The 19871-nt window shown below is 45.6% G+C and overlaps 1 protein-coding gene across 2 annotated transcripts in view; it reads right to left on the bottom strand.

Moving 5' to 3' along the window:
* Positions 1 to 16913, bottom strand: part of LAMP3 (lysosomal associated membrane protein 3) — a 32916-nt gene extending 16003 nt beyond the window's left edge. Inside the window, exons 1-4 of one of the 2 annotated variants that reach the window (XM_049881613.1) lie at positions 16666 to 16913; positions 9892 to 10634; positions 7961 to 8089; positions 471 to 528 (exon numbers count right to left, since the gene is read on the bottom strand). In XM_049881613.1, the coding sequence (XP_049737570.1) occupies positions 471 to 528; positions 7961 to 8089; positions 9892 to 10634; positions 16666 to 16714 (979 nt within the window). In that variant the 5' untranslated portion in view covers positions 16715 to 16913. The remainder of the gene's footprint in view (positions 1 to 470; positions 529 to 7960; positions 8090 to 9891; positions 10635 to 16665) is intronic. The other variant, XM_049881616.1, reaches the window with a different exon arrangement.
* Between the last annotated feature and the right edge of the window lie 2958 nt (positions 16914 to 19871).

Genomic DNA, 19871 nt, shown 5'->3' with positions numbered 1-19871 from the left:
ACCAGTTGCCGTGAGTCAGATGGCAACCCCATGCGTGTCAGAGTAGAACAGTGCTCCGTGGGGTTTTCAATGGCTGATTTTTTGGAAGTAGATCTCCAGGCCTTTCTTCCTAGGCACCTCTGGGTGGACTTGAACCTCTGACCTTTTGGTTTGCAGCCGAGCATGTCTGCATCACCCAGGGACGCCATGACTCCAAGAGTATAGGATAAACTGCGCCATTAGCAGCAGACCTGTCAGAAAGTCACTGAACTCTTTATTGTTGATGATAATGACCTCAGGCTTCATCTTGTCCCACCTCCTTCATGAGCAGACAAGCAAAATGAAGCACTCGAAGATGTAGTAAATGCCCCAAAGTCATACAGCTGGCTACTCTCTCAGTCCTTTTCTGAAAAGCAGCGTCAGAGATGAGAGGGTTCAATGGGATGAAAAAATGCCATCCCTAGGGGAAAAGCCATTCTCTAAGTACTGACCTGGATGTGAGTCAGTCAGAAAGGCTCCCACTTCACTGATACAATATGAGTTTTCATCCTGTAAAAACAACACTGTTAACCTTTGGGCAATCTCCATTTTATGTTTATGCTCCTGGCATACAAACTTTGGGAAAGATTCCAGATATTAAATCCTTGATTTGGGGGCTTTGGAGATGTGTTGGTACTGAGCCATGATTGTGTTTGAAAATGTCAAATAAAAAGTAAACATACCATGTAGGAAATAAATAATAAGTAAGGGCTTGACCCTTGGCCAGAGAATTCTCTACAGCATACATGTTGCTAGAATCTGAAATTCAAGTTCCACCAGTACAAACTGAGCCCCTTCAGTTGGGCCAAGTTTACCGCTGTTAAAATGCAAGTACACCCAGGAGATGGAGGATTTGGGAGGAGTATATATTAAGCTTTTACTAGTAATTAATATCTTAAGACAGCGATTCTTAACCTGAGGACCACTCTTCCTTAACGATACCATGGGTGCTCTTCATGGGGCCCACGAACCCTCAGGGGGAAAGATGTATGCAAAATTGTGTATGTGTTTTCCCGAGTAGGGTGTCAATTGCTTTAAATAAATTAGTGGGTTCATGTCTCCAAATTGGTCAAATGGGGTCACCATGAGGGATTGGGGAAGAATGGGTGAGGTTATTGGTGTCCTCGGTGGTTGTGTTCTAATCTTCTGTAGGCAGTGGTCCACGTTTTTATCCAGAGATTGTCTTCTTGGAAAAACAAAACAAATAAAAAAGCTAAATAACAGTCCTATAACCTCGTAAGAAACTGACGGTATGAAATATTCATGGAAATTGAATTTGGATATGAAAGGGTAAGCTCAAAAAGGGATGATTTCTGTTTTTACAAAGTGGCTGATTTAGGGTTATCACTTTTAAACTCTCATTAGAAAACTGTCGGCAAATAAGAGATGCAAAAAACAGCAGAGCAACTAAAATCAGGATTTGAAATTGAATTACTTTTAGAATCTCAAATCTAGTCCTAAGAAAAAATGACAATAATAATCTTGACCCCATTAGAGTCCATTTATACTTTTTTCATGGCTAAAGTGATGATATACCATCAGGTAGTGGTTAAGCTTGGCAGCTAACCAAAAGGCCAGCAGTTTGAATTCACCAGGTGCTCCTTGGAAACCCTGTGGGGCAGTTCTACTGTGTCCTGTAGGGTCGCTATGAATCGGAATCAACTCAACGGCAATGGGTTTGGTTTGGTTTTGGTATCCTAGTACTCAGATCTACCACAGAAAGAGGAGCAAGCAAGGTAAGTTGGACTGAGATAGCCCTATTGACTAAAGAAACAACTGAAACCTCAGCTGGGGGGTGGGGGAGAACCTTTTGGAGTTTCAGCAGGTGTCAGATTTACCCCAAACTCAGGGAAAGTACATGCCACACATGCAGTTTACAGAGTCTGCTTTCTCCTTTGACTCCCACAGGGTTACTCTCTGCCATATATTTTTCTGGTTTGTGGTAGAGAGGGACAAATATCTACCATGCCAGATTCTTGAAGACAAAGTGAAAACCTTTGGACTAACCACCAGCATCGACAGAAGGGGGTTGAGGACTCCTAATAGCTGCATACAGAACTTCAACACTCAGCTCAGGCTGGGGCCAGGCACATGCGTGCATGGTACACATATGTCCACTCAAACTGACCACTTGTAAGAGTCCCATCTCACTGCCCAGCCAGTAAGACATGACACTGTGGCTTTTCACTGCTCGTATCTGAGGAGAGCTCTGCAATACCTCACCAAAGAGATTCTAATTTCTGAGGCCCAAAACCTCTTCCATAGCAAACTCAGGGTCTACCAGCAGGTTCACCTTTGCACAGGGGATGGGGAACAAGCCAGCCATCGAGCGTGTCCAGGAAGGTAGCCTGCCAAGGACCATAAGGCGCCAGGGTCCTCCCTCAACTTCTGCTAAGTGTATCGTGAGAGTTTCATAGTCACAGATGTTCAGGGTGTGGATTTTGTCTTCAACACCTGTCAGGTCTTTTTTTTGCTCAGCATTGTTGTGACTAAATCAAGAAACCTTTGCTCTGAGGACAAACTGACCACATAAACCAGAGACTCCACTAGCCCGAGCCCAGAAGAACTAGATGGTGCCTGGTTACCACCACCAACCACTCTGACAGAGATCACAACATAGAGTCCTGGACAGGGTGGGAGAAAAATGAAGAACAGAATTCAAATTCGTGAAAAAAGATCAGACTTACTGGTCTGACAGAGACTGGAGAAACCCCTGGAGACTATGGTCCCCGGGCCCTGCTAACTCAGAACTGAAACCACTCCCAAAGCCCACTTTTTAGACAAAGATTAGAGAGGCCTATAAAATAAAAAATAACACACATGACAAACCTGCTTCTTAGTTCAATCAAATATATGAGACCAAATGGGCAGCTTCTGTCCCAAAGCAAGACAAGAAGGCAGGAAGGGACAGGAACTGAAAGAATGGACACAGAGAACTCGGAGTGGAAAGAGGGAGTGTGTTGTCACATTGTGGGGGTGGCAACCAAGGTCACAAAACAATAAGTGTATAAATTTTTGTATGGAAAATTAACTTGAGCTGTAAGCTTTCACCTAAAGCACAGTATGAATTTTTTCAAAAAGAAAAGACACCTTTGTCCTAGACATACCAAAAGGAAGCCAAAGAGGCTGTTTCTTTAGACTTGCTGATCTACTTTGTGGCAACTTGGCCCAGAGGCCTCTCTGAAATTTATATCCACTCCTTTACTCATCCATTCATCCATCAACCACTGCTACAGCTGTACTATGTACAGTCAGGCTGGCCACTAGAGAGGGACACTGAATAAAGCCAAGGTTCTGTCCTCAAGGTGGCGATCTCGTGACCAGTGAGTTGATGGTGGCTTGGAGAGACTGCTCAGGGAACACAGAGAGGATTCTCATTTTCTCCTGGGGTGGAGGAGGGGTGGGAGGAGGAGGCTGGGGGAGAGAAGACATCACAGAGGGATAATAATTGAGCCACATTAAAGGTTGAATCTACCACTGGTCTGTCAGTTTGTTAAGTGTTGCTATGATGCTGAAAGCTATGTCACTGGTATTTTAAACACCAGGAGGGTCACCCATGATGGATAGTTTCAGCAGAGCTTCCAGGCAAAGAAGGACTAGGAAGAAAGGCCTGGTAATCTACTTCCAAAAATCAGCCAATGAAAACCCTATGGATCACAACAGAATATTGCCCGATATGGTGCTGGAAGATAAGCCCCCTAGGTTAGATGCATTCAAAATACACAGTGCTGCAACAGTGGACTCAAGTACACCAGTGATCACGATGATGGTGCAGGACCACGCCATGTTTTGTTCCATTTTGCACAGGGCCGCCATGAATCAGAACCGAATACAAAATGGTGGTGAGGGTGGAGGGGGCCTTCCAGGATGAAGGAAAATCATAAGCAAAAGCAGGGGCATAGGATCCTGGGGAGTTCTAAGTAGTACACTCCAGGAGTGTTAGTTAACATCTGAGCATCGATCCTAATTCTCAGGAGCCCAGCATGTAGTCAAGAGGGCCCCAGATGCACTTGAAAGGCTCTGGGAAAACCCTAGGTGGTGAGTAGCTCTGGACTTCAAGACCTTCGCTGGCAGACACACTGCCTGGTTCTGGCCCCACCCTCTCCCTCAGTGCCTTATTACTCCCACATCCCAGAGCCTGGAGTTGAGGCCTTTCCAACCTGGTTTATGGAAACTCTGCTGCCAGCAAGAAAGGCACAGTGATGAGCACAGAAAAATAAACTCTACCCAAAGTTGCCGAAGAGTGTTTTTAAAACAAACCTTCTGGGCAGGAAGGAAGCTGGGTGGCAGTGAGGGATGTTTACCTTGAACCTGAAGGGCCTGAACACCGTGTGGCATGTTAATTTAATCAAGTGAGGCATTGAGACAGAAAGGTTTTCAGTTCTTCAAAAAACGAAACTGAGGGAAATGAGAAAGGAAACCCACCTCTCCTGACCCCCAGATGGGCCAGACCCCACACTCAGCACAGCCACGTGTGTTAGCTCAGCTCACACTCACAGCAGCCCAGCAAAACAGGTGAGGGGTAGGCCCATTTTATAGAAGAGGAACCGAGGCTGGAGCAAGCTAACAACTTGTCCACAGTCACAAAGAGAACAAGGTGGATGACTTAAGTCTTGATGAACAGCTAGGCCAAGCAATATCTTAGGAGACAGATTCTTCTTTATGTTTTGTCACTGGTAGTATTTCAATTTTAAAAATTACAAATTGTATGTGACTTGAAACCTGTAACTGTAGCCTGTATTTCTTTTATTTTCTCCCATAATGCTTAGCCCAGTGTTGGGGACAATGTAGGTGCTCAATAAATTCTTACTGATAAATTGGCTGATAGCAGCTAAATCAGTTTTCTGATCAGCAAAACGACACCATGCTTGGTGAAGTAGAGGGTCAGTGAAAAAGAGACTCTCAACGAGTTAGACTGACACAGTGGCTACAACAATGGGTCACACATAACAATGATCATGAGGATGGTGCAGGACTGGGCAGTGTTTCACTCTGTTGTACCTGGGGTTGCTATGAGTCAGAACCAACTCGACAGCACCTAACAACAACAAGAACATACATTTAGCATTCTACAGCCTTGGTTCTCACTTGTAATCTGTATTTCATTGTAACCAGCACAAGCTCCTATCTTCCAAGGGTTTTCTTTTTCTCCAGAGCAGTGGTTCCCAACTAGAGGTGATTTTTCTCCTCAGGGGACATTTGGCAATGCCTGGAGACATTTTGGTTGTCACAACTGGGGTGTGTGTATGTGTGTGTGTGTGTGCGTGTACTACTGGCATTTAGTGGATAGAGATCAGGGATGCAGCTAGACATCCTACAAGACACAGGACAGCCCCCACGACCAGCCATCTTGCCCAAAATGTCCACAGTATGGTTCTCAAGCAACACTACTCTAGATAGTAGAAATGTTTGAAAAGCGACTGAACTGTTGGAAGGATCTAGAAGGCTTTCCTGCTCAAATGCATTCCACGCATTCCACTTTTTAGGGCAGAAGCTACGGTACCGGGGCCCAGAGGCCAGAAGTGGCCTGAAACTGTGTTTTGTTTTGTCGGCCAGCATGATGCTCACATTTTTAAAAACCGTGTTGCTGGCATTTAAGAATCATGCACTTTCGTGAAAAGATCTAGATTTCTGCCTTCCCTTGAACAATGAAGATCCGGAATGTCGGCCTCTCATTATCTGGGAAGAGAGGTGATGTGGGAAGTATTTCACAGCTGGGACAGTAGGCCCCGGCCACTCGGAATGAATGCCATTCGTAAAGATGGGGACAGTCGCTGGCTTCACACAGCCCTACCACCAGCTGGAACTGGGGAGTGGCCGTTCCCCCTGGGTGGGACAAGCATTCTCCTTCCCCCCTTTCACCTCCTTACTACCAAGGCTCTGTCCAAAACCTGTTGCCATCAAGTCGATTCTGACTGGTAGCGACCCTATAGGACAGAGTAGAACTGCCCCGTAAGGTTTCCAAGGAGTGGCTGGTGGATTAGAACACCTGACCTTTTGTTTACCAGCTGAGTTCTTAACCACTGTCCCACCAGGCCTCTGAGGCTATGTCAGTTGTTACTTTGTTTGTCACGCTGACCCCAGTTTTTTTTTTTTTTTTTTAATGCAGATTTAACGTAAAAACGAAATCTTTCCTGTCTTCAGGTCCTCATCAAACAGGGGAAAATAAAAATGTAAGGACTGCATGTTTGAAGAAGAAAAAATTACCAGTTGGCTTTTCTCATCAAGTCCTTAATTCCTGTTGGCCTTGAGTTTGTGGCCTGTTTTTTGCTTAATTAAATTCTCTTTTGAACTGTAGAAATTGTGAGGGAGGACTAGGGCTGGCAGGAACATGGAGCACTGCCTCTCTGTCCTGTAGGGTCTCTATGAAGGCAGTGCTGTCCTCTTGTCCTGCAACTGAGACCAGCTGCTTGTGAGGATTTGTGCTGGGGAATGGAAGGAACAAGGTGAATTTGGCTGCTGAGACTCAGGCAGAGCCGCTCCTGCAGCACCTGGGCCAGGGACTGAGAGTGGCTTTCCTTGCTCCCTCCTGCAGGTGGCCACAGTGAGGCCCAGGCAAACACCCAGGCAAACGTTGGAGGGTCCTAACGCCTTCCCTCAGGCAATTATTCCCAGAGGGAGTGGATGGGGTGGAGGGAGCCCCCAAAGATAAGTATGCATACTTATGCCTGTATCCTCTGCCATTTTGCTGGAGTGATTTTTTTTTTTTTATTCCTGATAGCTTTATAATTTAATTGTCCAGGGCTAGAACACTTATTCTGTCCTGAATGTTCCTCTGGTGTGAGCGATTATGTCTCTCCCATTTGGTTCTGAAAGGAAACCATTGACTTCTCAAGTGCATCACTACCTTGTGGAGAAAGGTAGGATGAAGCCTTTGTGACCAATTTAATAATAATGATAACAATCACCCTTTATCGAAGGTTGCTGTGAATCAAGCCTTGTGCTACACAGCTTACATGCACAGTTTCTAATCCTTCCAAAAGCTCTGCTAGGCAGGTATTAATTATTTCCATTTCAAAGATGAGGAAACTGAGGACCAAACTAGCCTGAGATCATACACCTGGTAAGTATTATGAGAGTCAATCCCAGTCTGTCTGACCCCAGAGTCTCTGCTTGTTCCTCTATAAGATGCTGTTCCTCTAACTTCAGGGTCACAGGTAAGAAAGAGGCCCTTACTGAGTCCCAACTGTAGGAGTCTTCTTACAGCTTCCTCCCTGGCTCTTACTCCACCTATAGCACAAATAGGGGAACCCCATCTCCCTCTTGACAGTGGGATGGCCAATGTTTTCTACCCAAGACATTGACCCATTTCAGTTCCTACAATCATAGCTACTGGTTACTGACTATCCACCACCTTTCAAGCACCAGGCAGGCTCTTTGCAGAGGTGATCTCTCATTTCCTTCCCCCACTGACAGATGATAAAATAAAACTGAGACAGCTTAAGTCACCTGCCCAATGTCGCAGGGAAAATTAGCAACAGAGCCAAATTTGCAGCCAAGTCTCAGACCCTCCTGTCCACAAGCTTTCCACTTTACTTCACTGTCCACCCCCTTCCAGGAATGGTCTGGAAAACCAAGGAACTGGTTAGCCCCTGAATTTGAGCTGGAACGGTTGGGAAGAACCCATTCTGACATTTGATTTTGGTCTTAGAACAATCCTGCCTCCACGGGAGTTTCTATGGGTCTGTTTCTCTATACAACTTCCTCCTTTAGGTGGTTTGCAAAGGGCACAAGTGGCTGGTTCCCCGGAGGCCAAGCCTCCCTAAGATGCTAAAGGGGGAAGAAGGCAAACATAAAATATCAAAAATTTCCCCACCCCTCATTGTTATCAGTGAAGATCTCGAAAGGCTCCAAGATTCCGTTCCACCGGGACTTAGGCCCCAGGAAGTGGGCCAGATAAAGCCATCCCAAAGCCATCAGTGCGCAGGAGCTCAGATCTTACCTTGGTAAATGTGAAATTCACAAAGCCACCTTGGAAATTCAAGAGGAGGTTGGATTTTCGGGGGCCACAGTTCCCAGAGGCTTGGGTCATGTTGGGGTTGATGTTGAAGTATCTCTGTGGTGAAAAAACCTAAACAAACCAAACAAGATAGACGAGCTTCATGAGATATGGAAGCAAATCCAATCTAGGAACTGTGGAGCACAGACTAGCAAGTGATCCTACGCCCAAGGCATATGGTGCCCAACTGTAGGCTTCTCTGGAGGGCACCTCCCATGTCTAAGCCGTATGTTCCAAAGATTTTTTATTGTGCTTTAGGTGAAAGTTTACAGAGCAAACTAGTTTCTCATTAAACAATTAATACACACACTGTTTTGTGACATTGGTTGCCAACCCCGCAATGCGTCAACCCTTTCCCCTTCTCGAGCTTGGGGCCCCCATTTCCATTTGTCCAGCTTTCCTGCCTGGTCCCCTCCTGCCTTCTTGTCCTTGTCCCTGGGCTGGTGTGCCCATTTAGTCCCGTACACATGGTTGAACTATGTGTGTTACTGTTTGTTTAATGGGCCTGTCTAATCTTTGGCTGACGGGTGAATCTCAGAAGTGACCTCAGTACTGAGTTTAAAAGGTGTCAGGGGGCCATACTCTTGGGGTTTCTCCAGTCTCTGCCAGACCAGTAAGTCTGGTCTTCCAAAGATTTTTTAAAGAAGTCCTCTCACAGAAAGAAGTTCCTTGATACGTAACGCATAGCCAATGTATTCCGACTCCTAGCAGCCCTATAGAACAGAATAGAACTGTCCGCATAGAGTTTCCAAGGAGTGCCTGGTGGATTCGAACTGCAGATCTTTTGGTTAGTAGCCGTAGCACTTAACCACTAGGCCACCAGGGTTTCCAACAGGCCCCTGGCTGGTGCAAATGACTCATGCCTGACTACTAACAGAAAGGTTGGGGCTTGAACTGCAAAAGAAAGGCCTGGTGATCTGCTTCTATAAAGGTTACGGCTGAGAAAGCACTGGGGAGCTCAGCATAGCTGTAATACATGGGGTCGCCACGAGTCGGAATCGACTTGACGACAGTAGGTTAGGTTTTTATTTTTGGTATCCCTGATAAGGTGTGTGGAATTTAAATTTTGTTAAATTAAACATGTTGAAAGGTACTACAAGAAGGGGCTCACTATTTAATGAACGTCTGTCTCAAAAGAAAGGTTTAGTTGAATAAAAACTGAAAAATAAAAAAGTATGTATTATTTTTGTGGTGACACCTTCAGTAAATCAGATCACCATAGCCCACCCTCTCGCCCTTGTTAATCTAGATTTCCCACATTAATGTCACAGCTGGCTGAAACCACCCAACCAACTGGTTGCTGTTGAGTCGGTTTTGACTTCTGATGACCCCTTGAGGCTCAGAGTAGAACTGTGCTCCACAGGGTTTTCAATGGCTGATGTTTTGGGAAATAGATCACCAGGCCTTTCTTCTGAGGCATCTGTGGGTGGATTCAGCCCTCCCACCTTTCGGTTAGCAGCTGAGTGCATTAACCCTCTGCACCACCCAGGGACTCTGGCTGGGACTATAGAAACCATCTAATGCAAACCTCTGGTTTCACAGGAAAGGAGCCGAGAGTCAGGAGTCATCCAGAGGGGTAGGACCAGGCTGGGTCCAACACTGAATATGCTGCCCAGGCTGACTAACAGTGAGGATTGTGTATGCTTAAAGGTGTGGTGTGTTCCTTCTCTCTCCAAATACTCTCTATTGGTTTTTCTTTTTATCTGTACTTATTCTAAAACAGACGCGCCTTTTAACGGAGCATCATGGGAAAAGAGAGCACACAGGTGTTTGTTTCATTTAAAGACCCAGGATGCAGGGGAATGCCATTCCCAGCAAGGCCAACTTCACTCACACCTCCTGGAGTTAGTGCTATGGTCCTCCACTCCACTCACCGACTCCTCGTCCTGAACAATCAGCTCTATCCCCAGCTCTGCTTTTATACAGAGTCTGCTTCCGTTCAGAACTTGATAAATTCCAATCTTGGTTGGCAACGGCTGTGGTGCGAGGGTGGGCCCAGGAGCTGGGGGGACCGGGGGTGCTGTTTGGGTGGCATTGTGTGTGGCTGTGGTTGTCCCTGGGGTGTGGATGGGTTGTGTGGGCATCTGGCTGGTCGTGCTGCTGCACGGTGTCGTGGGCAATGTTGCTGGCAGGGAAGTCTGGTTACTGGGTTGGGTGGTTTCCTCAGCTGTGGGGCTGACAGTTGATGGGTGGGTCATGGTTGTATGGGCTGGTGGGTTGAGTGCGGCTGACTGTGAACCAGGTGCTGCACTGGAGCCGATCGTAGCTTCAGTAACCTGATGAGCCGATTGTGAGATGTTGGGTGTGGCCTGGGTTGTGATGAGGGCGTGGGTTACTGGACTGGTGGATGGGATGCTTTCTGTAGTGACCGAAGTAGTTGTTGCTGGAGTTTTTATCATTGCGTGGGTTGTTGGGTTCTCAGACTTGGAAGTCGTGGCAGCTATTTGATAGGTGGCGTGCCCATCCGTGGACCTTGCCGTTAGAGCTTTGTGAGGCATTTGGCTAGTCGGTTGTGGGAAAGAAGGTCTGGCCTGTATGGTTGCTGCTGTAGTGGGCTGAAGATGGTCACTGGCTTCTGGAAAGGCTTCTTCTATTTGGCTGCCATAGCGGAAAATTACTGCAAACCAGGAAACAAAACTGTTACACATTGCATGCCAGCCCTCACCCCTTTTTCAATATTTGTTTGTAAAAAATTAACATGCATATGCTTGTATTTTGGGGAAATTCACAGAGATATAACAATGAGGTAAAGATCACCAAAGATTCATCGCTAGGCCACAATCGTTGCCATGTTTTGGCTGCACCCTTGTTTTTTCAGAGCTGTGACCTCGCAGTGGGTGTTGTGCATTCAGCTGCTCTATCTGTGATCACCATAGTGATCATGCTCAACTGGAAGACTACATGGCAAGGCCGCCTACAAGCCCTTCTCATTTCCCACCTTCAAATGCAAATCCAGTTGACAGTGACCTGACAGAGCTGGAGCGTGATTCACAAACAGGGTTTTATAGTTTTCATAGAATCAAGCCCAAAGTTTCAAAAAGGTCTCACAGGTCATCTAGTCCAAGCCCTAATCTGACCCTAGCTTGTACCTACAACCCTAAATCATGCACAGGCTTCTTTACCATGAGTTCATCCCATCTCTGCTCAGTCACCTCCAGTGATGGGGGATTCGTTTCCTCCTAACACTGTCCCTTCATCTCTTCTTAATCTTCCCACCCATTGTTTCCCTAAATACAGACAGGTTCCTGCCATTTTCTTACTTAACCTCTCGAGTGACCTAACCTTTCTCAACCAAGAAAGAAAATTAAGCCAGAATGGCTCTGATACTTCGGGTGGGTGGACTGTCCTTTATGTTTTAGCTTAAATTTCAGTTCCTCAGAGGGCCTTCCCTGTTCTCCTGATATAAAACGTGTACCTGTCCTCTCAATTCTCCATCACGGTGTTGTATTCGTTTTCTTCGGTGTGCTAATCACAATTTGTAATTATGTAGTCAAATATATAATAATCAGCCTGGCCCAACTGTGTGTACCAGCAGAATATCAGCCGTGCTTATATGTTTATTTACTAGTTTATTTGTTGATGGTCCATCTCTCCCACTAGATGAAAAGCAATCTGAAGGTGGGAACTGTCTTTTTTTTTTTTTACCACCAGTGCACAGAAAGTTTTCAGTAAATATTGGCTGGATGACTAGATATCAGATTGGGTAAATGAGGATATTAACATTCTAGGATTATTGTGAGGCTCAGACAAGTTAGATAAAGTGAAAGCACTTGGTGGACCATTACTGACACAGAGTGTGCACTGTTGTCACAGATGCTTGGCGAGGCTGTGCCTTAAGGGTAGAAGGCTTCTGGCTCTATCCTTGCCTCCTTTTAGGCACATGGCAAGTTGGAAAAGTGGAAAGAACGCACATGACATTCTTTGGAAGGCCATCATCAGGCAAACTGAGAGACTGCTCTGCCCCTGCAACGTAGTGGTTTCTTTGTATTTGCCCACACCCTCTCATCGGAGTGCAGCTCCTGGTGCTGGGGAGTGATTGGGAAAACACAGGAAAAGAAGAAGGAGGTTACTCTATGCTGATATTTGCAGAGTCCTGAAGTTCACATCCAATGGAACCAAACCACGAACTCCTTTAGGATCTCCCTCCTGCCCTCAATACATTTCTAAGTGGTTACTCTTCCCATAATAATAATAATAAAAATTTCAAGTCACTGGACTAACTACATGGCAAGCCTCAGGTCAAGGGTCTTCTTTCACTGACTCCTCTTAAAAAACCCCTCTGATGGGTACTATCTGTATCCATCTTTAGATGAGGAAACCCAGGCTTAGAAAACTCCATCAACTTGACCACAATTACACAACTGGGAAACGTTGGAGCTGGGACTCAAGCCCCTATATGTCTGAATCAAAGCTTGCCATTGAATTTGGGGATAGGTGGAAGTAGGATGGGTCACTGGGAAGAATGGTGAGGGCACAGACAAAAGCAGAGGAGAGAGGCACCAGAAGGCGTCCCCCCAGTAACCCCAATTTGCCAAATCCTCACAACCATGGTCTTTGGTGAGACTTTCTTTCAAAAGATTACGTGAGGAAACAGCAAAGAAAAGTTCTAACTTCAAGCCCAGTAGCAAGACTTGTGAATTACTTCTGCACAGTTGGCTTGAAAAATGGGAGAGCAAAAAGGATTCAGACTGCCTTGAATAACCTTTTAAAAAGTGTTGCTCTTGTTATTAACACTAGTAAGTCACAGGAAATTATTATTAAAGAGTCTTTTGTGTCAAAAGTATCCATCTGGGTAAGTTAAATACATGATACTTGGGGGTTGTGGCTTTTATGGGCTGTAGGTTTACTTTGTAAACCTTGTAAAATCACTATACCTAAGATTTTTATGGCCACATTGTAGGGTTTGGGGTAAGATTTTTCCTTCAAGATTTTTATGGAAACTGATGGAGCCCTGGTGGCACAGTGGTTAAGCACTCAGTAAAGGTCAGCAATTTGAACCTACCTGTTGCTCTGCAGCAGAAAGATGTAGCAGTCAGCTTCCACAAAGATTTACGGCCTTGGAAACCCTATGGGGGTAGTTCTGCTCCGTGCTACACGGTCACTATGAGTCAGAATCAACTGACTGGAAGTTGATTTAAAAAAAAATTTTTTAATGAAAGTTGGTGGTTGTTGAGTATTTTCACAACTCATCTGGGCTAAAACTGAGTTGCTAATTCATTGGTGAAAAACCTGGCAAGAACCTCATTGGGTTCATACTACTGCTGTGGAGAAACAATATTCACTCTCGACATGATTTCCAGGACCATCTTGTGAGAAGCGAAGATGGCTGTGAGGAACTCTGGGAGACTGGAAAGCAGTCACCTTTTGTTCTCTCGGGGAGATCATTAAATTGTTGCTAAAATCCTACTGTATGTGGCAGGTCTTATGAGCAAAAGCAATCTTCTTAGCTGAGTAGGATTTGCTCAGCTGAGTATGCCCTCTGACGTGGAAGCCTTCTCAAAATGCAACCAAAACTCCTCTCTCAGTAGTGATGAATGAGCACAAATAACGGAAAAAGCACATCGGTAGTTCATGAATGTGTGGCATCTCAAAAGACCAAGAAAACTCATGGCACCCTGCCAAGGTGTGCATGGTGTGTAGGCAGTCTCAGTGTGGTGGCTGGAGGTGAGGGTAGCCATGAGGTCTTGCTATGTCATGTGGGTGTGTGTCTTTGGGATGAGGAATATGGGCGATGGACAGAAGGCCAGGTTGGCATGTGGCTGGACCAAAACTGCCCGGGGAGGGGGGCAGACTCTAACTGAATACTCCAGAAATTTCACAGGTATGTTACAGATTGACCCAGTCTAGGAAGTATTGTTCTAATATTCCCACTCTCCTTCCCTGATCTGCCCTCTCTCCTTCCCTCTACATCTCCCCATAGATGTGGGGGTGGGCATGAATGATGAGCAGGTGATTAGACAGAAAACTGACAATGATAGGAATGCTGTGTGTCGTAAAATGTCCCAGAAAGTTCACATATTTGTTAGGTACTCAATAAAGCTGAGATATAATACTTTATTTTACAAAATCTATGCATATGACTGCATCTTACATATTTTGGACATGTAATCAGGAGGGATCAGTCATATCTTGGTAGAGTACGGGGTCAGCAAAAAAGAGGAAGACCCTCAATGAGATGGAATGACACAGTGGCTGCAATAATGACTTTAAGCATAACAATTATTGTGAACATGGCAAAGGACTGGGCAGTGTTTCATTCTGTGGTACATAGGGTTGCTATGAGTCAGAACTGACTCGATGGCACGTAAGAACAACAACATGCATATGACCACACGTATATGACCAATCTTTGTCAAAATTGGTCCACAATTCTAAAAAAGGGCCTTTGGTCCCATAGAAATTTAGTCAAGGTCACTTGTCTGCCTGAGATTCACAAACAGGACAGTGAGCAGAAGCAATAGCAGGGCAGAGTTCAAAATCTATGCTCCTGTGGGGACGGTCAGCAATCTCATTATATCTGTCCTAGTGATTCTGCTTCTCAGAACAAACCCTGGCTGATACACAGGCATGTAAATTCAAACCAAATGCAATGCGTGATAAAAACCCGTTGCTGACCCTCCACACACTGGTTTGCTTTCCTCCTCACCACCACCAACCCAGCATCTCCTCTCCAGGATTTATGAGACTCAGCAGACAAGTACCCCAGGGCCTGGACCCACTGCTCAGACTCCTCTAGGTGTGTGATCTGCAGGAAGAGGTGTGAGAAGGTTTTGGTTCCCTGACAACCCACAGAAGGAACTAAGAGATGACTTAGTTGGCCAGCCCCTGGGAAGATCAGCCACCACACAAGGGCTCAGAACAACCTCTTCTCTAGGTATTTCCCTGACAGCTCACTTCTTCCTGGGCAGTCTTTGGGTGGCTTCCCTGCCACCCCCAACTCAACAAGCATGGCCTCCTCTGAGCCAGGCCCTAAATCAGGCTCTGGGGTGAGGTCTCTGCCCTCTGGGGCTCACAGCCTTGTGGGGCAGACATCTAAATAACCAATAGCTACTCTTCAACATGGGCACTCTGGGAGCTTGGTGATGGGGCAGGGAATCCAACACAAGGAGAAATTCTTCAGGCTGACAAGATAGCTCATGGTATTCCAGACACCAGTGTGTATGCGCAAAGGCACAAGGCTTCAGAAGCCTGGGTGTTGGGAGAAAAGCAAGGGGCTCAGCTCTGTAATTGCTTTATGAGGTGCGATCTCATTCTGTTTTCCCAACACCCTGGGAGAAGATAAGATTTTCCCCATTTTTTAGTGAAGAAACTGAGCATCCAAGAGGTCAGGGGATATGAACAGGGCCTTGCTGCTAGTGAGGCTCAGAGCAGAGATTTGGATCTAGTTATGTGTGACTCCCAAAGACCAGGAAACACCAGTCTACCTTGGGGCATGGGTCACTTTCATGGATGAGCCTGTCCAGGAAACACCAGCCTACTTGGGGCCGGGGTTACCTTTGAGAAAGAACCTGCTTCCATCGGTTCACCCCTGGGGATTCTGCAGCTCAGACAGGAAAGGGCAATGTGGGCACTTCCTCCCAACTTGCCCGTCATTTGTGGGACACTCATTTTGTTCCAGACTGTCGGTCATCCATCAGCTCTTCAACTGATGCTACTACACACAAGTTGTTGTGGGTTACTGCAGGACCAGGGTTTTTTTGCTCTTATATCAGCTGGCCCTTCTAGACGTAGTAATAATTCCCTTCTCATCGGCCCTTCCCAGCCCTCTGCTTCCCCCTACCAAAAAAAAAAAAAAGACTATGAAACTATAATTCTGAAAGTGTGGCACAAGGAAAACAGCCTGCGTTAGGGCAGCTGACCTGACCTGACCTGACCCTCCACACAGCTTTCCTGATGGTTTACGTTACACCCACATACCACTGTGCCCACCTGAGCATCTAGCAGGGGAGTCCGGACAGAGCTCATTCTCGCACATTGCAGCACTTCTAGAAGGAATTATGAATCAACCAACAAACTTTAAAACAAGAACCAAACCACAGCACACCTTGGTAGAACATGTCCTAGGTGAAAGCCGGGGTTGGGATACCAGGTAATAGTTATAAGCCCATTTTCCCAGACAGCCCCTCTGAAGTGCAGCGGTAATGTCTTTGTCTTTCACTCCCTGGCTTACACCTTTCTGAAAGGACGCAGTTTGTCAGACCGCATTTCATGTGTCTTCGTAGCTCACTGTATGAGAGACAAACATAGCGCTTCCATTTGAGGAAAACAGGAAAAGCAAGACAGAATGTGCTTTTCTCAGAGAATTTCTGAGTCCCAGCTCAGTTCACCACCTCTTATATCTAAGGGATTTCTACAAACTCTAATAAAGTGCCATCTGGGAACAAAGGACAGTGTTACTATCTTCTGGGCTTGACACCTATTCTGCTTAACTCAGGGAAAACAAACGCCAACTGTGAAAGCTTTTGGGAAGAAAATCAAGGCGTGTCCCACCTGTGTCAGGTAATAAGGAGCAGACTCTCTCAAATACCCACAGTGGCCGAATCGTACCTACATTGTGTCCTGTCTCACCGGGGGCAGTGGCACCAGAATGAGTATTAATAGGACAAGACATGGCAAGGTCACCATGGAAAGGTGTGTGTGTAACTCACCGGCCAGGGACACGAAGAGCACCGCGACGGCAGGGAACTGCCAGGACATGACAGGCGGGCAAGGGGAGCGGCCGCCTCACTGAGAGTTGGCTCTGCTGCTGTGCAGCTGCTGCCCTTGGCCCAGCCAGGCAGAAAGAGCTTGGTCTTCTGACCTGCTCAGGGCTGATTCCAGGGCAGGCCCCGGAAACTAAGAGGAAGAAGCAGTTCTTTGCCTCTCATTCACTTGTGGTGGAGAAACCAAAATTGCTTACATTCTGAGAAGCAGCTGAGAGGCCTGGCCAAGTGGCGTGCTGAGGAAGGGAGACCACAAGTGGTTCTGGGGCCAAGGCAGGCACATTTCATCACTGCTTGTAAAAAAAAAAAAAAAAAAAAAAATTTTTTTTTTTTTTTTTTTGTAGTGTTTGCCAGGGCGAGGCAGGCTGAGGTGAAGGGTAGCTGGGATTGTCTCTCCACAAGAGGTAGGGGCCTGTGGTAACGCCGGCTTCCCTCTCACAGAACTTGGGTCTCCTCTTTTCTCTGAGCTCTTGGGTACGTTTCTGTAAAAAAAAAAAAAAAAAGAGGCCCTTCTCAGCCAGGAGAAAACCAGTCCTTCAGTATGAGGGTAAGGTGGAGTTTTAAAATCCAGTGACTGGAGCGGTGGTGGTGTGCATTTACAAAGGGTCTGAGAAGGTACTGGTCTGTGCCCACGGCCCCTCACCTGGGGACCCTGCGAGGCCACTGTGCGGAGTGAGTGGCAGGAGCATGAGCTTGGGAGTCAGGAAGCCTGGTTTGAAATGGCCTTGCCAACTCACCAGCTGTATGATCTTGGGGAACCTCTCTGAGCTTCAGTTTCTTCTGCTGTGTTGTTGTTGTTAGGTGCCATCGAGTTAGTTCCAACTGATAGTGACCCTATGCACAACAGAACAAAACACTTCCCAATCCCGCCCCGACCTCACAATCATTGCTATGCTTGAGCCCATTGTTGCAGCCTACGTGTCAATCCATCTCATTGAGCATCTTCCTCTTTTTTGCTGACCTTCTACTTTACCAAGCATGATCCTTCTCCAGGGACTGGTCCTTCCTGATAACATGTCCAAAGTATGTGAGAGGAAGTCTTGCCATCTTGCTTCTAAGGAGCAGTCTGGATGTACCTCTTCCAAGACAGATTTGTTCATTCTTCTGGCAGTCCATGGCATATTGAATATTCTTCACCAACACCGTAATTGGAAGGCATAATTCTTTTTCAGTCTTCCTCATTCATTGTCCAGCTTTCTGCTGTATAATGGGGATAATGCTGCCTATTCCTAGGTGGTTTTAGAAATAAAAAATTCCTGGAACATAGAAATACTTAATATTTTTGAAAGGCAATCTTTTCCTGAATTATACCCTTCCTCTATTAATTACATGAAACAATGATGATCCATCTCTGAGGCCCGTGAGTCTGAGTGGGGAATACTGTACACACCTAGGTAGTGTATTAGGATACCCCCTTGGTTACCAGGCTTAGGGCTTTCAGCTTAGTCCCAAATAATTTCCTGAAAAACCAGTTTTGGCTACAGCTATATTATTTTATTATATTGTTGTAAACATTCTACTCAAGTAAACTTACCAAAGCAGGAGCTGTTTCCAAGACGACTTTTTACGGTGGAACGTGAGGATTAACTTGTGCCAGTTGAACAAACATCAGCAACTCTCTACCTAATACTCCAGCCTTTTAGTCCATTTGTTCAACAGACTATTATTAAGCAAATACTACAATTTTTTTTTTTTATGCGCTAGGAGCCCTGGTGGCTCAGTGGTTAAGAGCTCAGGCTGCTAATCAAAAGGTCAGCTGTTTGAATCCACCAGCCGCTTCTTGGAAGCCCAATGGGGCAGTTCTACTCTGTCCTATAGGGTCGCGGAATCGACTCAATGGCAATGGTTTTTTTTTTTTTTTTTTTTTTTTAATGTGCCAGGCACTGTTTTTATTCCATTTAAGCCCCACAGCTACTAAGTAGGGCACTTTTATTATCATAATTTCTATCCAATTTCACAGATGGGGAAACTGAGAATGGAGAGATCAAGTGATGCTCAGGGTCATTCGTTGCTTCATCCTATGTTTACCGAGAGATGTCTGGAACTACTGTTCTGAGTAGGTGCTTAGATGATCAGAGTCTCGAGGCTGGTTTTCAGGGCTCCTGTCTTTGACTAAGATCCCTGGTTGGCACAAACAGTCTAGGGTCAATCATGGCGATCTGTTTCCATAAAAATTACAGCCAGGAAAACCCTGTGGAACAGTTCTACTCTGTCATGTGGGGTTGCCATGAGTCAGAGCAGATTTGAAACCTTAACTCCCGTGCATGTAAATATGACCCCATTTGGAAACAGAAGTCTTCTTTTGCTATGTTAATGAGATCATCCCAGAGCAGGCTGAATTCTAAACCTAATCACTTCTGAGTTACAAAAAGAGCAGTATAGACATAGAGACACACACAGGGGGAAAAGGAAGACAGATGACAGACAGGTAAATCTACACACCCAGGAATGCCAAGGATTGCTGGTAGCCGCGAGAAGCTGAAGTAGACAAGGAAGGCCCCTATCTTAGAGTCATGCTCTCAATCTGGGTTTCTAGCCTTCTGAACTGTGAGAAAATAATTTTCTGCTCTTAAAAGCCACCCAATTGTGGTATTTCTCTTATGGCCGTAAGGTAACTAAGACACCTGTAAAATATTCTTGAACTTTGTTCCAAGATACAATTAAGTTACTCAGAAATAGTTTGAGCTTCTTTTTTTAAGCTTTGTTAGGCAGTACTAGAAAGCTTTTATTCCCCAGTACTGAGGTAAAACCTTTCCTGGTTCTCCATCCTTTGAAAAAGTGGAGGCTAATTCCCCTCCCCTTTTGAACGTAAAATAAATAAATAAATAATTTTTTTTTTTTGAATGTGGGATTTATTAGGAATTCTAACAAATAGGATGTGGGGGAAATGACGGTAATAGATTTTTAAGACTAGGTCATAAAAGACATTTCAGCTTCCTCCTGCTCTCCTTCTTGGATTACTCACTCTGGGGAAAGCCAGCTGCCATGTTGTGAGGACACTCAAGCAGCCCTATGGAGACCCATGTGGTAGGAGCTGAAGTCTCCTACCAACAATCATATAAATGAGCTACTATGGAAGTGAATTATTCAGCCCTCATCAGAATCACCTTTGATGTCCGTTATTCTACCAAAAAACAGTCTCTTTAAGGCGT

Source organism: Elephas maximus, chromosome 1 (assembly GCF_024166365.1).
Source record: "Elephas maximus indicus isolate mEleMax1 chromosome 1, mEleMax1 primary haplotype, whole genome shotgun sequence".
In the NCBI taxonomy this organism is placed as follows: Eukaryota; Metazoa; Chordata; class Mammalia; order Proboscidea; family Elephantidae; genus Elephas; species Elephas maximus.
Note: the sequence above shows the minus strand (reverse complement) of the source record. Positions and strands in the feature narration are given on the sequence as shown.